At 50.1% G+C, this 19,106-nt stretch overlaps 8 protein-coding genes across 10 annotated transcripts; 4 read left to right on the forward strand and 4 right to left on the reverse strand.

Moving 5' to 3' along the window:
* Positions 1-24: 24 nt before the first annotated feature.
* On the forward strand, positions 25-2,854 carry FOXG_00830 (uncharacterized protein). 3 transcript variants are annotated; one of them, XM_018377433.1, is made up of 3 exons: positions 25-182; positions 247-2,039; positions 2,098-2,854. In XM_018377433.1, the coding sequence occupies exons 1-3, from the start codon at positions 143-145 to the stop codon at positions 2,743-2,745; spliced, it is 2,481 nt and encodes an 826-aa protein (XP_018233157.1). In that variant the 5' UTR covers positions 25-142; the 3' UTR covers positions 2,746-2,854. The 3 variants fall into 3 exon arrangements, with proteins under 3 accessions (XP_018233157.1, XP_018233158.1, XP_018233159.1); XM_018377434.1 differs by having other exon boundaries at positions 25-2,039; XM_018377435.1 differs by having other exon boundaries at positions 247-2,741.
* Positions 2,855-2,860: 6 nt separating this feature from the next.
* Positions 2,861-4,919, forward strand: FOXG_00831 (thioredoxin reductase (NADPH); the record flags this gene model as incomplete). The annotated part of the gene is made up of 4 exons (XM_018377436.1): positions 2,861-3,530; positions 3,618-3,680; positions 3,733-3,851; positions 3,904-4,919. The coding sequence occupies 4 exons, from the start codon at positions 2,861-2,863 to the stop codon at positions 4,693-4,695; spliced, it is 1,644 nt and encodes a 547-aa protein (XP_018233160.1). The 3' UTR covers positions 4,696-4,919.
* On the reverse strand, positions 4,435-7,162 carry FOXG_00832 (UDP-N-acetylglucosamine pyrophosphorylase). Its single transcript, XM_018377437.1, has 2 exons — positions 5,115-7,162; positions 4,435-5,062 (listed from the first exon to the last, which is right to left on the reverse strand). The coding sequence occupies exons 1-2, from the start codon at positions 6,552-6,554 to the stop codon at positions 4,994-4,996; spliced, it is 1,509 nt and encodes a 502-aa protein (XP_018233161.1). The 5' UTR covers positions 6,555-7,162; the 3' UTR covers positions 4,435-4,993.
* A 116-nt stretch (positions 7,163-7,278) lies between these two features.
* On the reverse strand, positions 7,279-10,847 carry FOXG_00834 (actin-like protein 4). The gene is made up of 2 exons (XM_018377439.1): positions 10,605-10,847; positions 7,279-10,534 (listed from the first exon to the last, which is right to left on the reverse strand). Exons 1-2 carry the CDS (start codon positions 10,657-10,659, stop codon positions 9,171-9,173), a joined length of 1,419 nt encoding a protein of 472 aa, XP_018233162.1. The 5' UTR covers positions 10,660-10,847; the 3' UTR covers positions 7,279-9,170.
* Positions 7,694-9,044, forward strand: FOXG_00833 (TDG/mug DNA glycosylase). The gene has a single exon (XM_018377438.1). It carries the CDS (start codon positions 8,004-8,006, stop codon positions 8,961-8,963), a length of 960 nt encoding a protein of 319 aa, XP_018233163.1. The 5' UTR covers positions 7,694-8,003; the 3' UTR covers positions 8,964-9,044.
* A 73-nt stretch (positions 10,848-10,920) lies between the features above and the next one.
* On the forward strand, positions 10,921-13,771 carry FOXG_00835 (lysyl-tRNA synthetase, class II). Its single transcript, XM_018377440.1, has 3 exons — positions 10,921-10,988; positions 11,184-11,732; positions 11,786-13,771. Exons 2-3 carry the CDS (start codon positions 11,189-11,191, stop codon positions 13,123-13,125), a joined length of 1,884 nt encoding a protein of 627 aa, XP_018233164.1. The 5' UTR covers positions 10,921-10,988; positions 11,184-11,188; the 3' UTR covers positions 13,126-13,771.
* Positions 13,184-15,453, reverse strand: FOXG_00836 (uncharacterized protein). Its single transcript, XM_018377441.1, has 4 exons — positions 14,730-15,453; positions 14,155-14,678; positions 13,937-14,106; positions 13,184-13,884 (listed from the first exon to the last, which is right to left on the reverse strand). Exons 1-4 carry the CDS (start codon positions 14,970-14,972, stop codon positions 13,433-13,435), a joined length of 1,389 nt encoding a protein of 462 aa, XP_018233165.1. The 5' UTR covers positions 14,973-15,453; the 3' UTR covers positions 13,184-13,432.
* A 1,062-nt stretch (positions 15,454-16,515) lies between these two features.
* FOXG_00837 (ATP-dependent RNA helicase ROK1) lies at positions 16,516-19,099 on the reverse strand. The gene has a single exon (XM_018377442.1). It carries the CDS (start codon positions 18,822-18,824, stop codon positions 16,743-16,745), a length of 2,082 nt encoding a protein of 693 aa, XP_018233166.1. The 5' UTR covers positions 18,825-19,099; the 3' UTR covers positions 16,516-16,742.
* Positions 19,100-19,106: the final 7 nt, after the last annotated feature.

The following is a 19,106-nucleotide window of genomic DNA, read 5'->3' on the forward strand; positions in this document are numbered from 1 at the left end:
TGGCAGCTTATCCGGGGGTGGCCCGCTTTTAGCCATCATGGCTCTTGACACGTGCAAGGAGCTTCCTCATGCTCACATCGAGTAGCAAATTCTGTTTGATGTTGGAATATTCTAGACTCTGAATGACCGAGCCTCTTTCATAATGAATGGGACCTACCCAGAGGCTTCAGCTCTTGACGCTGGTAAGTTGATGTTGAAGCTGGAGGCTACTATCCCTTTGCGACTAATCCCAACGCTTCTGGACAGTCGACTACGATGCTATAGACCACCTCAATCTTCTCTTCTCGCACCCATCCGCCATATCGTCTATAAGCGAAGTCTCCAAATCACTACAGAACCACCAAAATGCGCTTTCGAACGACATAGCCACCCTCGAGACGAACCAGGCTTATGGATCCGACTCGAGTCTCGAGCGCATGCAGTCGGCGCAAGCTGAGCTAGCACAGCTATTTCGAAAGATCGAGACGGTGCGCTCGAGGGCGATCGAGACCGAACAGAACATCACGTCGATGACGGCCGACATAAAGAGACTCGATGGAACGAAGAAGAACCTCACGCTGAGCATGACGGCCCTCAAGAGGCTGCAGATGCTGACAACGGCTTATGAGCAGCTCAGGGGCTTGGCCAAGACGCGCCAGTATAGGGAGTGCGCGGGGCTCTTGCAGGCTGTTCTGCAGCTCATGAAACACTTCAACAGCTATCGCAGTATCGAGCAGATCGCGACACTGAGCAGAGGTGTGGCCGAGCTGCAAAGAGAACTCCTTGAACAGGTCTGCGAAGACTTTGAAATGGCATTTGCTAAAGGAGAAGTCGGTGCACGAAGAGGCACACTCGTTGAAGCATGCCTAGTCATGGATGCTCTTGGAGAATCTGCCAAGGCTCGGCTCATGAATTGGTACGTCAATACAGAGCTTCGAGAATACAGACAGGTGTTCCGCGGTAACGACGAAGCTGGAAGTCTGGACAACATTGGGCGGCGATATGCCTGGTTTAAACGAATGATGAAGACTCACGATGACGAACACGCTATGATCTTTCCTCCACACTGGAGGGCTAATGAGACATTGGCGGCAGCTTTCTGTGACGGTACTCGAGATGATTTCAAGGGCATTCTGGAACGAAGCATGCGACGGACAGACGGCAACAAGATCGATGTCAACCTATTGTTGAGCTGCCTTCAAGAGACACTCGACTTTGAGCAGAGCCTTGAGAAGCGATTCGCGACTTCATCAAGAGCCAGCATCGATACGCTCAGCTCTGTTGAGGAAAAGGCGCATAGTTTCCACGGATTGATCTCAGTCGCATTCGAACCATACTTGAGTTTGTGGGTTGAGTCGCAAGATAAACAATTGGCAGCCATGATACCCAAGTACCGCAGCCAACCGCTCATACCGCCTGATGATGAGTTCTCACCACAAGCCGTTATTGCCTCGGCGATTGAGTTGTTTCACTTTTACAAACTCACGCTGTCACAATGCGCGAAGCTTTCTACGAGCGAGCGTCTTCTTGATCTAGCCAAGATACTGGCCAAGTACCTCGATGAGTATGCTCAGCAGGTCTTGCTACACATATTACAGTCCGGTGGACCTCAAGGGCCACCCCTACAGGATGTGGTGCTTGTGTTGAATACAGCAGACTTTTGGCACATTAACACTAATCAGCTGGAGGAAAGCATCAAGAAACGCATTGATAGTGAGCTTGTTTCTAAAGTCGACTTGTCTTCACAATCGGATGCCTTTCTTGGTGTAGCGAGTGCTTCAGTTCTGGCTCTGGTTCGCGCGGTCGAGCTTGACTGTGAAGGCGTCTGGCGGGAGATGAAGAATACCAATTGGAGCACAATGGAGAGCGTTGGTGACCAGAGTTCATACGTGGGAGAGCTGGTAAAACATGCCGATGGAAAGGCCGCCGAGATATTGGCTATTATCTCGAAGCAACAATATGCCAGAGCCTTCTGTGATAATTTGGTGGAGCATTTGGCGACGGGGTACATTACTAGCATTATCCAATGCCGACCGATATCCGAAGTTGGTGCCGAGCAGGTATGCTATCTGGGTTGTTCGTTTGAGTCATGTTGTATGCTAACAAGTGGATTTGTAGATGTTACTTGACAAGTATGTTCTCACCAAAGCCCTTGAGAAGTTGCCTATCCATCATGCATCGTTCTCTGGGCATGAAACCCCCCCTTCCAGTTTTGTGCGCAGAGTTCAGCATTGCATGAACAGACTTGACCCATTGCTCAAGACACTTCAAGTTCGGCCATCACCGCCGGAAGGGTTGGTACAGGCGTATTTGATTCATATTGCGGATCGGTCAGATACAAACTTCAAGAAGATCCTCGATCTCAAGGGTGTTCGGAAAGCGGACCATGCTCATCTGATAGAGCTCTTTGGCATTCACCGCGACAGCACTCCCAACGATAAATTGGTAGCCAGCTCGCCATTGCTCACACCTCTCATGACCACCCCAAGCCTGGGTAACACAGTCCCTCTTGGAGTGATGAACCCATCAGTCGCAGCGGCTGTAAGTCCACGGTTTGAAGCGGGATCATTAGGTGAGAAGCTTCTAAGTGCGGCGAGAGATATCAGTCAGAGCAGCACGAGCACTGCAGCACAAACAGGACTCGAGAAGGCCACGATAAATGAGAACTTGCGGAACTTTGGCAAGTTCTTCAAGAGAGATATTGGATCGTTAGGAGCGAGGTTTGGAAAGCGAGACGGCAGTGTTGGTGCCGAGGAGGGACGATAGAGCGTATATTGCAGATATCTAGATTAACTAATTGTGTCATATGCTACAGATACCGAGTTACGAGCTATCTACGGTCTACTAGTGCTAATTGTTCGGAGCCTTATCCCTGGTTATCATGAGGAATCAATTAAACCTCCGTCGGCACCTCATCTCGCAAACATCCGAAATCCTTGCCACATTCGGTAATAGGCGGATTAGTCATAGCCCGTTAGATCTGAAGATTGATAAAGACAAAACAGAGGGTATTGGAAAAGTCAAATCAAGTCATCCATCACCTTCTAAGCCCGTCCTGAGCGCCTCATCGAGTGACATCTCCACTAGCCGGGCTTATAAATCCTTCTATCCAATCACATCTTCCCTCTCCATCTCCATTGTCAAAATTGATTCCATCTCCTGTCTGCATTTGCATTGCATCAATCTCCACATTCACCACGTTTCTCTACCTCTTCCAAGCTATTCTCTCAGGGTTCATCCGCCGAAACCGCTCTATTTTTTTTTTACCGCCCCTCAACCGTACCTCAGTAGCGACTCAGTCCATACTTTGCTAGTGGCGTTTTTCGTCTTCGATCCATCCATATTAAAAGAATCGCGACAGCCCACCTTTTCTTTCTCACCTATAATCCCCCCCTCCAACACCGCCAAACTGTTCTCCTCAACGTTTAAACGCGTTACTCTCCGTTCCAGCGCTGGTCTTTCGATTGCGGCAGCGGCGACTACTTTCCATAAAACTACGAGAAAACCGGCTGTAGATTTTGGTGTTAGAAAGATGCATAGCAAGGTTGTCAGTATGTGCTTGCCCATGCCCTCGTGCTTATTGCCCCTCCATCATGAACCCCTCCTCCAAAATTTACAGGTCTGACGGGAATTATTAGTTATCGGCTCAGGGCCTGCTGCCCACACAGCTGCTGTCTACTTGGCGCGAGCTGAGTTGAAGCGTAAGTTACACTTGTCTTACAGGATCTGAAGATCCAAACTGACACCGCATAGCCGTTCTTTATGAGGGTTTCATGGCCAATGGCATTGCTGCTGGTGGTCAATTGACCACTACCACCGAGGTTGAGAACTTCCCCGGTTTCCCCAAGGGTATCATGGGCGGCGAGTTGATGGTAAGCCTTTGCTTCTTCCTCGGTAACTCTCAGTAACTAACACAACATCTAGGACAACATGCGAGCCCAGTCCGAGCGCTTCGGCACAGAAATTGTCACCGACACCGTCACCACCCTCGATCTCTCCTCCCGCCCCTTCAAGTACAGCACCGAGTTCTCCCCCGAGGAGACACACACCGCCGACTCCGTTATCATCGCCACCGGCGCCTCGGCCCGCCGTCTTAACCTCCCTGGCGAGGACAAGTACTGGCAGAACGGTGTCTCCGCCTGCGCTGTCTGCGATGGGGCCGTCCCCATCTTCCGCAACAAGCCTCTCTTCGTTATCGGCGGTGGTGATTCTGCCGCTGAGGAGGCTACTTTCCTCACCAAGTACGCCAGCCACGTTACCGTCCTCGTCCGTCGCGATGTCCTCCGTGCCAGCCGAACCATGGCCAACCGTCTCCTCAACCACCCCAAGGTCACCGTCAAGTTCAACAGCGGCGCCACTGAGATCCGAGGTGGTGAGGATGGCCTCATGAGCCACCTCGTTGTCAAGAACAACAAAACCGGACAGGAGGAGGTCCACGAGGCCAACGGTCTCTTCTACGCCATCGGTCACGACCCCGCCACTACCCTTGTAAAGGGCCAGGTTGACATGGACGAGGATGGCTACATCAAGACCGTCCCTGGTACCACATACACCAACGTCGAGGGTGTCTTTGCCGCTGGTGACGTCCAGGACAAGCGATACCGACAGGCCATTACCAGCGCCGGTACCGGATGCATGGCTGCTCTCGAGGCCGAGAAGTTCCTCGCTGACCATGAGGATGACCAGCGAGCTGACGACCGACCCAACCTCAACTAAAAAAGAAATAGACATAGACACCTAAAAATCATAAAACACATAGACTTGCGCCATTTTAGACGGGATATAGATATCTACATAAAGAGCAGGAGCAGTCGAGACTTTCAATCTAATCCACTTCACGTTTGCATGATATACAGAAAGTTCCAAACCAGAGTCATTTTGATCTTTATCATTACTTGTGATCAATGCATTTCATAAACTACACAAGATCTTCCAAACAACTTTTAGCTGCCAAACCTAGGACAACAGCATCGTTATGTCATCCTGGCTGGTAATGGTATCATTTATTTTCTTCTTACTCTCGCCATAGGAGAGTAGGGGGTGTAATCTCGGTACCCTTGAGTTTCTCCAGACCCTCACCGCCCTGAGAAATGTTAGCATCATGTGCTTCATGAATATCATGGGATTTTACTTACGTAGCTGATGAGGGGGGACACCTCAACACCGACGTCGGCCTTGTCACCAACGACAATGGCACCAGCAGCCTCGACCCAGCGCTTGCCCTGGGTCATGATATCGGCCTTGCTGGTATCGGGGTCATCCTCGCCAGTGCCAGGAGCGTTCTTGAGGGGAGAGAACTCGTCCTCACGCTTGACCTCGAGCGAGGCAAACTTGTCCAGGGTCAGGAAGGGGAAGACATCAAAGACGAACTGCTCCAGCTTGATGCCATTTGGCTTCTCGGGCTTTACGGTCTCGCCACTCTGAAGATCAGCAGAGGGGATCTTCTTGCGGGCGATGTGGTGGGGGAGCTTGTGAGCCCACTGAGGAATAGAGTCGAGGAAGCTGAAAGAGTAGTAGTGGTTGACGATGTTGGCAGCACGGAATCGAAGGAGATCAGACTGCTTAGGGTCAAGCTCCTCAGCAGTGGCCTTGTCGATCTCGGAGTACTCAACAACATCGGGCTTGCCGTTCTTGGAGAGAATCAGACCGACGGACTCAGTAGCGTTACGCTTACGGACAACCTTGGTAGCAATGTCGACGTTAAGGGCGGCAGAGAAACCAATGAAGACGGGATCGGCGACCCTCACAAGGCAGTTGTCAACGCAGTAGGCGTGGATGTGCTGAATACCGCGCTTTCGCATATCATCGACAACACCGGAAACGACAAGAGCGTTGTAGAGACCACCGTTTCCATCAGGGGCAACAGCAACCTTGCCCTTTGTCTCGAGAAGGATCTTGCCATCATTGGAGATGCAGGGCAGAACACCCTGCTCGAAGATCTTGACGTTGTCCTGGCTCAGGCCAAAGTAGTTGTTCTCCTGGAAGAACTTCTCGGTAGGGCCACGGGTAGGACCACTGGTCATGACATACCAGGGAACAACAGGGCTGGAGCCAGCAGACTTCTTGGCGGCGAGCTCCTGGACCTTGACAATTCGCTCACCCTGAAGTTGGAAGAGAGATTTGTGGGAAGGCAGGCCAATGTCGTAGCAGCCCTTGGGGGCAGAGCTACCAAGACGAGTACCCTGGCCGCCAGCCATGAGGACAACAGCGACCTGACCCTTGGAGATGAGGTCAAGACCGGAGTCGTACCACTTGGAGATATCATCGGCACTGGAGTCGAGAATGCTAGCGGTAGCAGATTCGGGGAGAGGCTCGAGGCGATCGGGCTCATCGCTGGTCTTGGGAGGGTTCAAGGCGCGGTGTGTGATCTCGTTGATGTGGGCGGGGTCGAAGCCAGAAAGCTGCTGGTACAGAGTTCCTCGCTCGGCCGATGAGAGAGAGTCGTAGAAGGTGAAGACTTGCTCTTGGCCGGCCTTTGTGTACTTCTCCTTGAGCTCGTTGAGAGCCTCGGGGCTAGGCTCAGCAGGGGCATCATTGGACTTGCCAAGGTGAAGAGCTTGCTTGATGGCCTCCATTGTGATGTAAGTGTATGTGAGGTTTGGGAAAGTTGCGGTGAGAGCGATTAGAAGCTTGAAGACGAATGTCTAGAAACTTCACAGGGACGGAGTATTAAAAGGCTGGAATTGAAGAAGAAAGAAAAGAGGAATGAGCTAGGAACTACGGGTGTGGGAAGAGTTGAGATCTAAATACGAATTGCAGGAAGTCGATCTCGGAAAGACCCTTACACAGCAGCCCGCAACTTTCCTTTATTTTTCCCGTTGTCCCTGACGTCTTCGGTCTTACCTCAACTTCCCTAGCAACTAAGACGCCTCTTAGCTTACCTGGTTGCTACGCTCTTACCTTACTTGTAACACCGTTTACCTCACCGTAAGTAAGGTACAATGCTTGAAGCTCCTCCCACGCCGCCAACGCCAACCAACGCTGATGCCCCTCAGCTGCCCCGCCTACTCAAGGTCCAATTGAGGTTGGACCGCCAATTAGAGTGGGGGAATCGGCGGCTGAGGGACCCCATCGATCCTGCCTCATGCTTGCAAGTTGGTGCTGATGCAGCGGCTTTGCTGAGAGCGCTATAGCGCCCATGCTGTTACGCTGCCACCTCCTATTGGATTTTATGATAACTGATGCGTACGTAAGCTCAGCGACTTGTACAGTCAGAGTTTATATTCAAGATCTGGAAACTCAAAGAACAGATTAATAACGATTGTAATGGCTGATGTCGTATTTGTCGAGACTACCACGGGATCCGCGATGTTCACGAAAAGGAAAAATGATCCAGATTTTCGTCAGGGACCTGCAGGGTTCGTAATCGTCAACTTGTCTGTCTTGTCTCATAACCCCCACCATGACATTGACGCCCATAGCTCAGACACGAACTGGCAGGGCTGTTTTGTGTGGCTGTGGCGGCTGATATTGGATCTCAGGTGCTGAAAATAGCACTCTGGGCCAGGTCCTGGGTCATCTTGGTTACGATAAAATCCGTGCACTATTTTGCCTACCAGTAATACTTTGAAGGAGATGTAATGATGCCCAACATCCAAGGATAGCGAAGATTCATTTGGTGAGTATGAGGAAAATATGCAATGTCATCAAGGTGTTTTCATTTAAGAACATATTCATGTAGACTCTTGAGGGCGGACTTTTAGCTGGAACCAGTTATTAGACCCCTAATTTATTGTCGGACCCAAAGCTCCGTTTCTCCCTCTAGAGACCTTTCAGATCTGGCTGCCTGTGGCGAATGAGCCAGAACAGTCTTCACGCTGTTCCACCACATTATCTTGTAGAACAGTTGCCTAAAGTTATCAAGTGATATATTCATAAATATGATGTATTGATCTCCGAGGAGTATTTAAATACATATCTGCCATTCAATCAGAATTCTTTGACCCGTCTCATTATTCCCCGGCTGGCAAAAACCGCCAGACTGTCCCATACTCCCACTTACACCAACAGACTACCTAGTCACAATGACGAGAAGCAAAGCTGCCCAAGAGGCCACTATTCAAGACCCTGTAGGTGACGATGGTGTCAAAGAGGAGCAGGACATCTCAAGCTCGCCTCCTCAGCCAGCAACCTTCAAGGGACGTCTTCAAATGAGTGACTTCATATTCAAATCAAACGAATCTTCAAATGGCCAGACTTCCCCTATACGAAGATCCCCGAGATTCACAACTCCTATCACTTCGACCTCAGCCTCATCCGCTTCAGCCGCCAAAACGAAGCGGACCAAAGAGCGAGATGCTGAAGACATAGAGAAAGAGATTAAACCAAAGAAAAAGAGAGCACGTCAGGCTTCTGGATACGCGCCTCCCTCAACATACGCACATCTCAATGGCCTGCCAGATGCCATCGCCTCGAATCTTCTCGTTCTCTTCATCGGTCTGAACCCTGGTATACAGACAGCACGAACAGGCCATGCATATGCTCATCCCTCCAACCTGTTTTGGAAACTCCTCTACTCAAGCGGCCTTACACCACGTCTCTGCAGTCCAACCGAAGATCGGCAACTCCCTGAACTGTACTCCATGGGATTCACCAACATTGTCGCCCGACCCAGTCGCAATGGCTCTGAGCTTAGCAAGCAGGAGATGGACGAGGGGGTTGAAATTCTTCACGAAAAGTGTCGCAAGTATCGTCCCGAGTCTGTATGCGTGGTGGGTAAGAGTATCTGGGAGAGTATTTGGCGCGTAAGACATGGCAAACCTGTTGGAAAGGCCTTCAAGTATGGCTGGCAGGACGAATCGGAGAACATGGGTGTGATCGAGGGCGAATGGGAGGGATCTAAAGTGTTTGTGTCGAGCAGCACAAGTGGTCTTGCTGCTACGTTATCGCCAGCTGAAAAAGAACGTATATGGGCAGAAATTGGAACATGGGCTCAGAAACGGAGAGCTGAGAGGGAGCTTGAGGCAAAAGAAGAGAGCAAATAAATGTTTAATAGTGTGTAGTACATAAGAGATAGACATTCACTCTTTTCGACAAACAATTCACTACAGCAGTTGATTGCACAGCTTATTCTTACCCTAACCATCTAGAATGAACTTTTGCCTTGCCAGGCCCTTCTGATTTCAGATTGTAAGTACATCTCTTCCCCAACTCCGTTACGCCAGAAGCCAAAGCACCTAGAGCCTGGCCTTTTACTTGCATCGCTTCTCAACCACATTAGGTCCATTCTCCTCATACTCCTTTCGCGAAATCCACATCTGGTGGAAAGTGCCCAAACTAGCGAGAATGCTACCGCCGATCCAGGCACCGAAGCGTCGCTCACTCGTGAGACCTGCCGCGTGAATCTTGATCTTGAGTCCAGGGTACATCGCCATCAACTCGTTGTTCAGACGGTCGTTGAATCCGTTGATCAGACTGGTGCTACCAGTTACGACGACGTTAGCCAGGAGGTTGCCTCGAAGATCGACGTCAACTGCGTTCAAAGCAGAGCGGATGAGCTCGGGGATGGTTTGCGCCTTGGTGAGTTGCTCAGAGTCGGAGCCATGATATCCGACAGTCTCGTCAAACATGCCCTCTGTCACTCGGAATCGCTGCTCGCGCCACATCTGGTTATAACCGTCAGGCATTTCGAATACCCGGCCGGGTTGCGTCTTAACATAATCCTCATTGCCGGAAACACTGTAACGACCGGGGCCTCGCCAGACTTCTACTACTGACTCCTTGAATTCCGTCAACACACGCTCTTCCTCATATGCGCGGAATGAATCGTTGATCTGAAAGGGGAAGTGTCGTAGTCGGACTGAAGGAGGTGCCAGGGCGTCGACAGGTGTCTTATTCTCGATCATGAAGGTGGGTGTCAGCTCGACCTTGGGCTCTGATGCTTCAAAGAGATTTCGAATCTGAGAAGAGAGCCAGATACCACCAACAGGAGACTTCTGGATAGATCGCTTCAGCACCATGCCGTCGTGAATAGCTGTGACCGAGGTGTTGGCACCGCCCACGTCAATAACTAGTGAGGTAGCCTTGCCAGCGGCGAATGCTGCCAACACCGGAGTGCGACTCAGCCAGAAGGCAGGGCATCCCCAGTTCTCCATGATGATCTCAATAGCCTTCTCACGAGCCTTGGGTGTATTCCAGGGAGCCTCTGTAATCAAGAGGGGATTTTCGCCCAAGGGCTTCTCGGCAGATTCGGCAGCCTCGGCGTCGTCCATAGCCACATCGCCCTCTCCGTCCTGGCCTTCTGCCTTGGGGTCGTCGTTTAGACCGTTCTTCGAGGGAGGTGTTTGTCGTTCGGGTTGCAAGCGCTTAACAAGCATGTTCTCCCAAATTCGAGCAGCAACATCCCAATCCTCCACCACACTATCCTTATTCATGTAGTTGCGGACTTCGAAGTCGGGGCGAGGGATGAGGCACTCATCGCCAAACAGGTCTTTAGGGTTGTCGCCGGTTGTGTGGCCGTAAAACGATGGGAGGATAGATTTGGGAACATCTTCACCAGCGAAGCCAGCTCGAGTGTAGCAGTATCCAGGATCGAGAACGAGGGCAGAAACCTCATCTATATAAACATACGTTAGTGGAGATCTTTGGCGGGCTGACGCGACATGGGGAGCTAGAGCTGCGCGTACCTCCTCCATAGATGTCAGTGGGCTGCATAGACGTGGGAAGGGGCTGTTGAGCCATGATTGATGCTTTATGAATGATATTTGCTAGTCGGAGATAGTGGAGGTGGATTGAACGATCCGGCGCAAAGTATCGCGGAATTGGTGGAGTTGCGCCAGACCAAGTGATTGATGGATGTTCGCGTTGGAACAAATTTCAGCCTTGAGTGGTTGGTAAGGGAGCATACGCCACACATTGTCGAGGCTGCGGTGTGGCGGTCATGGCTCCACCAAAGGTAGCCGGATTATTTTCGGCGAACCGGCTCTCTTTAAATTTTCGCAGATCGGCTCCAAATCGCTTCTCTTTTTTCTTCATACATGGAGCGAGAGTTCCATGTTACCATCATGATTGTAAGTACGCATATTCCCCTCAATTATTTCTCTTCCCTTTGCCTAAATGATGAATTCGCATACTCGCTTCAGAACCGCTGCGATTGACACGGCTTGCTGTGGTTGATTTAAACTGCCAATTTCTGACTCTAGTGCAACACATTTCTTTGATGTCTCAACAATGAGTTATTGAAGCATTGCTAACCTAATTGATAGAAGCCATGATGTCTGCACGGTACTTGCGACAGGCCAGCCGGCCTTTAATACAGTCGATCTCCCAAACCACAAGTGCTCGTTGCTCACATGCGCTCAGCTGTGGCAATTCCTTAGGGACACTATGGGGTTCACAAAGCGTGGCATATGGGAGGTCCCTAGCTACTTCGGCTGCTAGGAGCCAAGATGGCCTGGAGGGATACTCGTCTTTCAAGCAACAGCGCCGAACTGAGCTCTTGGCGGAGAAAGAGAGCGAGGATCCTCTATTCGAAGAGACACACCCTCGCCTCATCCATCATGCAGAGCGTAAGACGGTGCCTGAGTTTCATGAAGCTTTTCGAGATGCCCTTGACGATTCCAAGTACATCAGCGTTTGTGGCCGGGTTCGATCCAAGCGCGTCGTCGGAAAGAATCTTATCTTTCTCGACATCGTGAATGAATTTGAGCGTCTACAGGTCATGCTCAACCGGTCAAAGTGCATGGTAGAAGAGGAGGCAAGGAGTTTGAAGTTCGGAATGTTGAGAAATTTAATAGAAGTGGGCGACCACATATGTAGGATCCCTAATGTTTATCCTGTTGTATCCCAGATGCTTACAGCCTGGCAGCTGTCGTTGGTATACCGGTTCGTACTAAAGCCGGCGAACTCACCATGGAGGCCAAGACTTTGCCTGAACTTCTGTCTCCTACCATGGAGCAGATCCCAGAGAAACTCACCGATCCCAAAACCAGAATGCAAGAACGTCATGTTGATATGTTGGTGAACCGACAAGCAATTGATGTCCTCCGACTGCGCGCCGAGATCACCAAGCACATGCGTGAATACTTTCACTCAAGAAAGTTCCTCGAGTTCCAGACACCGATTCTCGCTGAAAACGCTGGCGGTGCAGTGGCCCGCCCTTTTGTTACGAGAGCCACGGAGTTCAAGGATAAAGATCTCGCCTTACGCATTGCCCCCGAGTTATGGCTCAAGCGCCTCGTTATTGGAGGCGTCGACAAGGTCTTTGAGATTGGACCTTCGTTCCGTAACGAGGGTGTTGACGCGACACACAATCCGGAGTTTACCATGTGTGAGTTCTACAGCGCCTATAGTAACCTGGAGGACTTGATCAACCAGACCGAGGAGATTCTCTGCAGTCTTGCCCAACACTCCCAGGATCTCATCTCTACCCAACTCACATCTCTGCCTTCCATCGACATGAAACAGTTTGTGCGACCTTTTAAGCGGGTCGAGTTCGTTCCCGCACTCCAAGAAGCCCTTGGGCTTCGTCTGCCCAAGCTCTCATCTCCAGATGCTCTACCAGAACTCCTGGCTATCCTAAAGCTTGCTGGTATCAAGGTGCCAGGTGAGGTGCCTACCTCGCTGGCCAAGCTGCTTGATCGTCTGGCTGCCGTTTACCTGGAACCTATGTCATTCACGGAGCCTATCCTTATCATGAACCATCCCGCCTGCATGTCGCCTCTTGCGAAGAGCTTCCTTTGTCCACAAACTTATCAGTTAGTATCTGCCCGCGCAGAACTCTTCATTGGTGGCCGTGAATTGGCAAACATGTACGAAGAGGAAAACGACCCCGAAGAGCAGAAGCGTAAGCTGCTCGACCACCGAAACCTCGTCAACAAGGATGACGGTAGCATTGCCATTGAACATAATGAGGCGTCTGAAGGCGAAGCAACTGTTGAGGAAGCTCTGGATGAGCCTTTTGAAGACGAGGACGGCGACGCTGCTCCCCTCGATCAAAGTTATGTCAAGGCTCTCGACTATGGCCTGCCCCCTACTGGCGGCTGGGGATGTGGTGTTGAGCGTATGGTCATGCTGTTTTCTGGTGCCAACCGCATCAGCGACTGTCTAAGCTTTGGTACGATAAGAAATGTTGTTGGGCTTTCAGCAGCAGAGGAGAACAAGACAAGCTCTGAAGAAGATAAGCAGGCGAGCCCCAAGAGCTCATAGACCAACTCTGGAGGGTTTGTACTATTAGTAGACTCTAATCATTGCGATGATGTATGAATGATGGAACTGTATAATATTGTAACAATGGCTATACGCTAGAAAGCTGTATAGAACAATAGACGATATATCGCATTCATGCAGACTATCTAGACTTTGCAAGAATGATAAGATGACAACACAAGTGAGTTTATGGTGGGTCAGTTATGGAACAATTCTCAACTGGTATCTTAATATATATGTACAAAAGAATAGGTATCAAATATTCAAATCAAACCAACAGCGAACAGATCCAACTCAGGTCTCACCCTTACACAGAAATAGACAGCTGGAACAGGCTGCTTCCCTTCTTAGGGGTAGACATGGTCTTAATCCAGTTCCTCACAGTCTCATCGCTCAGAGATGATCCAAAGTCAAAGGTATCATCCAACTGCTTGATAGCGACGCTCGACGTACGCTCACAGAACACAACAGCAACCTTGATGTACTTGTCGGCAGGTCGCTTGAAGTAATCAGAGCTTCCAGCGCCGTTTGTCAAGTGGAATGTGCTCTTGCACTTATCATCGCCAGTAGCAAGGACCTCGTAGATGTCGACCTCACCACAGCCTGTCTTCCAGCAGCTGCATCCGCTGTATTGGCCAGTTCTGGGAATGCGGCCGTTGAGAGCCCAGAGGGCGGGCATGTCGCCGTTGAAGCCGGTGTTGCCATCGAAGGGCATCTTGAAGTTGAAGAGGAAGATCTTGTTTGAGCCGGAGAATCCCTCTGTAAGGGGGTTAGTGAGTGTTATATCTGGGTTGAGGGGGAGGTAGCATACTGTAGGCAACATCAGGGACACGAGAGTAACCGCAGCTCTCGTCACACTTCTCAGAGCTGAAGATGGAGAATTCTTTGTTGGAAGGGATGAAGACGTCCTTCAGGATCTTGGGAGAAGAGGAGCCACCGTTTCCGTTGGCGTTGAGGTAAGAGAGAGAGTTACCCCAAGTGCTATACTCAGTCAGTATAAAGGCACATTGAAGAGTGACAGTAACTTACTTGTCAAAGACTCCGGAGCCCTCACCACCATAGTTACCCATGAAGATAACATTATCAGCAACACGTCGCTGAGCGTTGTAGTAAGCAGTGCGCTTCCAGTGTCCACCAGGAGTAGCAGTGTACTCCTTTGCCTTTGAGGTCGCCTTGCTCTTGACCTGGTCCACCTTGCCTTTGACATTTTCAACCTTGCTCTTGATCTTGTCCAGTCCAGGCAAGGGGTCAGCCTTTAGCTTCATGGGCTTCTTCTCATCGACGACGTTCACAGCGTCGGTAGGGGCAGCAGGGATATCAACGGGAGCAGCCTGGGTAGCAGGGCTTCCGTTATAAGTGTTCTCCCAGGATACGACTTGTCCGTCGATGGTGGCAGTGACCCAGTCCCCACGCTTCTTCTTGCGCTGTTCGTGGAAATGACGATGGCCGTGGAGGTGAGGAGAGGGAGCAGAGTCACGCTTCTTCTCGCTGGAACCGAGGTTGTAGACTGCGAATTCCTTGAGGTTGAAGGGGCCCCGAATGTGGACAGACAGCTATATTTTGTTAGTTTATAATGTGGAATAGTTGAGTGACGGTCAACTTACATCCTCACTCAGAGGTCCAAGAGCACCGTCGTAAGAAAAGGGCTCCTGATCACAAGATCCATCATCTCCCATCTTTGTAACAGCCTTGAAGCTTCCACTGCTGGAGAATCCCTCATAGAGAATCTGATCAATAACACCACAGAACCAGTTTCCGCCTTCGTTGACGGCGCTGCCAGAGCATTGCTGTGTGAGGGCTGTGGTGAGGCCCGTGTAAGCCAGAATGGAAAGATTAGTGACCTTCATGGTTTCAAGTCTCTAATCTATTCAGCCTGATTGACTATAGATATTTCGAGACCTATTCTCGAGTCGTTGAGATCGTCGATATAGGCAATTGCAAGGAGTGTTTCGGTGAATGTCTTCAAAGAGTGGACTCAAAAGACAACAGAGATTCCAGCAGATTTTAAGGAGTGACTAGAAGTAAAGACAAAAGAGTGTATAGTTCAAAAAGCAAGAAATGCCGACAATGAACGACTGATATGTTTCAGTACCAACCTCTGGGGGGAACTCGAAGGATGAGGAGGATTTCCGTCCTTCAGTGGGGAGATGGGCGATATTAAAGAGGATCCAAATAACACAACTACTACACTTCTGCAGGACTCAAAGGGGTAAAAGAGCCCAGCGTCTCCCCCAAGTCTGGGCAGCAGATCTCAATTCTGTTCCTGGCACAACCAAGCCTAGCAAGCGTAGCTCATAGCGCAGTACAAAGATGGCCAAGATAGGTTGGTGGTGTATTTGTTTCAGGCTACGAGGGGACTCTAGAGTCTTGGCCAATTACAGGCGTCAGATGACTTATTGAGAGTGGTTAATAAAGGGAACGGCCTGGCCATGCTGCTTTGGGAAGTTGAGGGCATCACAAAGAGCCACGCGTTGGCGTGTGGATGATGGCGCAGCGGTCTTGGCTTTGGGCCGGTCTCTTGTTTTAGGCTGGGGGCCAAGATGCTTGATTAGACGCCGAGACGCCATATAAAATTGCATTTCTCAGATAATACTTGTTGTCTTTACTCAGTGTGATTCTCTCGCATAAGGTTGTGGGTGCCAACAGGTCTGTGTGATACAAGTGATGGCCTCATGAATATCAATGAATATCACACAACCAAGTCACAGCTGCTATAACGTGGCCAGCATCAACTAACAAACGATCAACATTAATCGAAACAAAAAAGGCTGGCAGTAGAAAGTGGGTGTGGTCAGTTCCCCTGCAACACCAAGAAAGGCCAACGCTTGTCTGATCTTGGCTTTTCTTGGCGTGTCCCCTAATTTATTTGACTCGTAATCGTCACCAGGAACAATGAAGATGATGAGAATGCCTTTGTTAAAGGAAAAGTCGGTCTCTGGAATGTCCACGTGCTGCTTAACTCGAGGTGCTCTTTTAGTAGATTTCTAGCCCCCTCAAATATGGCCGATTATAGGTAATGTCGCATTTAAATAGTGGAGATGAGTCTATCACTATTTCACCTGAACAATGCTGAAAGACGTCAGTCAGTCAGTCAGACAGTCAGTTTTTTTTTTTTTTTTTTTTTTTTTTTTTTTTTTTTTTTGATACAATTGTCGAGTTAGTCACAAACTGTTCAGATGCAGTTGTTTGTTAAAGAAGAAGACATTAGTTTGAGCCCTAGCTGTCAAGTATTCGCTGTTGAATCGTGTCTCGGTAGATCTGTATGGCCTCAGTTAAGCCACGACTATGCTAACAACTCATCAATACTCAGCAAGTCAATGCGCTATGTTGAATATTTCGGTCCTTTTCAATCATGAGATTTCACGGTTCCGTCAACACATTCATGAAAAAGGCGGGAGTTCCATGAGAATTCTTCTCTATATCACATTATTTTGAGACATTTTATGCCTGATGCGGAACTAGCTGTAAGTAAAACTAGCCTTCAAACTCGACTCGCAAGTCCAAGCTTTTCTGCTTTTAGGATCTTCAGATCTTCAGGTTCCATCGCTCTATATCCTCAAACGGCCATGCTTTTCCATAACGTTATATGCAAACTTTTCCAGACCATAGTGATGTCCCTAGTCATCAAAACCACCCCATTCACCATCATCACCACTGTCCTCATTTGCTTGTAATTTCCTCTTCTTGCTACCCTCAATAGCACCGCGGCGGTTATTCTCCTTTCGTCTCTCATAGCCACTCTTGGACGTGATCTTGGCCTTATTTCCACTTCGCCGCGCTTCCACACCTCGCTCCTTGAGCTTCTTGCGGTCTGCCTTGCCGACATTAGGGAGAGCATCCAGGAGCCACTTTTGCACCCCAGCCTCATCTCCTGTTTTGCCAGCCTGCTTCTCGCTTGCAGCGATAACATTGGCGACCATCTTGACGAAGGGAATGTCCTCCTTGGTGTAGAATGTGACTGCCACGCCACCTTCGCGACCTGCTCGGCCTGTCCGTCCTGCGCGGTGGACGTAGCCGGCGCTGGAACCGGGGACATCGTAGTTGACAACACCGTTGACACCGGCAAAGTCTACACCTCGTGCCAACACATCTGTTGTGATCAGAACCCAGATGTCTCCAGCACGGAACTTGCGCATGATGGAAGATCGAGCAGAGTCTGTGAGACCACTGTGAAGGGCTGCAATTCTCGCTGCACCACCAGCCTCGAGAGGAATGTCATATTGTAGTTCCTCGTGCAGAGCAGTCGCTCGGTCAATTGTTTGCGTAAAGACCAAGAAGGGGGGTCGCAGAGGAGGACCCGAATCATCAGCAGCCGTAGGGTGCAGCAGCTGGCGCAATGCTAGTAGTTTGCCCTGCTCAGTCGCGGTGTAGATAAGCTTGTGGGCAATGTTTGGAACAGCAGTATCCTTGAGACCGACGACTAGTCGCACAAAGGGCTTCGGTGTGATACCCAGCGACTGTGCTCTTGAAGTCAACTTCTCTGTAACCATGGACTCAATGTTTGAGCCCATCGTAGCAGACCAAAATGACACCCTCAGGTCGGGGTTTGTGCATGCTGTCCAGTCAGACATCATGGCATCTCGGAAAAGAGGGTCAAGTAAAACATCCGCCTCATCCAATATCAAGTCTCTTACAGTAGGCAGAACCTTTTGTGTGCTGGGAGGTCCTGAGGTGAGAAACTTTAGTAAGAGAAAGGGTGTGGTGACCAAAATATCAGCCTTTGTGATTTGCTTGGGCTTGTCGTCTGCCTTGTTTTCATCTTCATCCTCAGAATCCGACTCTTTGTCCTCTTCATCTTCTGAGCCATCTTCTGCCATATCCACTTGCTCGGCTGAAAGTTGTGTGTGCTTCTTCATCGAAACGACCTTCAGACCTGTTCCTTGAGCAAGCTTCTGTCCTTCGCTAACGATTTGGTGCACCAATTCGCGGGTTGGTGCAACAATAATCGCCTCGAGTTCGTGAATATCGCGGAGGCTTTGCTGCGAGCGCCTGCGCAAAATGTTGTTGATAGCGGGAATTAAGAAACTGATGGTCTTTCCGCTTCCTGTGGGAGCGATTGCGAGGAAATCGACTCCTGCTTCGAGTCCATCTTCGTCTTTCAGGGCAGCCTGGGGGTGTACGAGAAGAGGAAGACTACCCATCTGAACTTCAGTAGGAACTCGGTATCCCTGGAATACAAGGTTATCGGCGACTTTGTTTGAGAGACCGTAGGCATTGCGCAGCTCGCTAAAAGAGTCTAAAGGCTGTGGGAAGAGCTGCTTCTTTCCATCCTTCTTCACTTCAACAGCCGCCTTCTTCTTTTTCTTGCTCTTCTTGACCTTAGACTGATCCTCTGACTTGGAGAGGAGAGTAATCTTCAATCGATGCGATCGTAGCAGCTGGCGACACTCGTCCTCACTCAACAATCGAGACGGCCGTGTAGGTTTCGGTACTTGAACGGGCTCCTCTGTCTCAACAGCTGCCTTGGCTACAGGCTCTGGCTTGGGGGCAAAGAAGTCAACTTCGGGGAGCTCGTCGTGAGCTTCGGGTTCGGGCTCATTCTTTGTTCGCTTTCGCTTCTGGCCGCGGACCTGATCATGGTAGAGCTGAGGGTTCGTGGATGTACCAGCCGAGGGAAGCTTCTGCTGAGCATTGCTGGAGTTTTGGCTGTTCTTTTGTGTCTTTTTGGTCCCACGCGATAGAACCTTGAGGATATCCATTTTGAAGGGTATGCGCTATAACGCGTGGTTGAGCAGCGAGCTTGGGCTGGAGATCCAATGTGAAGAAAAGTGCTAGCAACTGAGAATTGCATTCAGAAATTTTGGTGGACCCATGTTGGCTTGACGGAAATCATCACTTGCGGGTAGTGGGGGTGGGTGGTTGATAGGTGGCTGGTGTGTGAAATCAGCCACAGTTGTAGCACCGCCACAACCGTTGAGATCTGCTAAGGTTACCTACCGGTCGTTAGTGTTAGTGGGCGCTATGGATTGTTCAGTAAATCC

The sequence above is a fragment of the Fusarium oxysporum genome, chromosome 1 (genome assembly GCF_000149955.1).
Source record: "Fusarium oxysporum f. sp. lycopersici 4287 chromosome 1, whole genome shotgun sequence".
NCBI lineage: Eukaryota > Fungi > Ascomycota > Sordariomycetes > Hypocreales > Nectriaceae > Fusarium > Fusarium oxysporum.

What these genes read in the sequence shown, in the direction of transcription:
- FOXG_00833 (XM_018377438.1), top strand. Translation starts at nt 8,004, where the DNA reads ATGACGAGAAGCAAAGCTGCCCAAGAGGCCACTATTCAAGACCCTGTA.
- FOXG_00837 (XM_018377442.1), bottom strand. Translation starts at nt 18,824, where the DNA reads ATGGATATCCTCAAGGTTCTATCGCGTGGGACCAAAAAGACACAAAAG.
- FOXG_00832 (XM_018377437.1), bottom strand. Translation starts at nt 6,554, where the DNA reads ATGGAGGCCATCAAGCAAGCTCTTCACCTTGGCAAGTCCAATGATGCC. An exon ending in TGTCCCCCCTCATCAGCTAC is followed by an intron (nt 5,063 to 5,114) that starts GTAAGTAAAATC and finishes AACATTTCTCAG; the next exon opens with GGCGGTGAGGGTCTGGAGAA.
- FOXG_00836 (XM_018377441.1), bottom strand. Translation starts at nt 14,972, where the DNA reads ATGAAGGTCACTAATCTTTCCATTCTGGCTTACACGGGCCTCACCACA. An exon ending in TTGGACCTCTGAGTGAGGAT is followed by an intron (nt 14,679 to 14,729) that starts GTAAGTTGACCG and finishes AACAAAATATAG; the next exon opens with CTGTCTGTCCACATTCGGGG. An exon ending in GGCTCCGGAGTCTTTGACAA is followed by an intron (nt 14,107 to 14,154) that starts GTAAGTTACTGT and finishes GACTGAGTATAG; the next exon opens with CACTTGGGGTAACTCTCTCT.
- FOXG_00830 (XM_018377433.1), top strand. Translation starts at nt 143, where the DNA reads ATGAATGGGACCTACCCAGAGGCTTCAGCTCTTGACGCTG. An exon ending in GGCTTCAGCTCTTGACGCTG is followed by an intron (nt 183 to 246) that starts GTAAGTTGATGT and finishes GCTTCTGGACAG; the next exon opens with TCGACTACGATGCTATAGAC. An exon ending in CCGAAGTTGGTGCCGAGCAG is followed by an intron (nt 2,040 to 2,097) that starts GTATGCTATCTG and finishes GTGGATTTGTAG; the next exon opens with ATGTTACTTGACAAGTATGT.
- FOXG_00835 (XM_018377440.1), top strand. Translation starts at nt 11,189, where the DNA reads ATGATGTCTGCACGGTACTTGCGACAGGCCAGCCGGCCTTTAATACAG. An exon ending in AGAAGTGGGCGACCACATAT is followed by an intron (nt 11,733 to 11,785) that starts GTAGGATCCCTA and finishes ACAGCCTGGCAG; the next exon opens with CTGTCGTTGGTATACCGGTT.
- FOXG_00834 (XM_018377439.1), bottom strand. Translation starts at nt 10,659, where the DNA reads ATGGCTCAACAGCCCCTTCCCACGTCTATGCAGCCCACTGACATCTAT. An exon ending in CACTGACATCTATGGAGGAG is followed by an intron (nt 10,535 to 10,604) that starts GTACGCGCAGCT and finishes ATGTTTATATAG; the next exon opens with ATGAGGTTTCTGCCCTCGTT.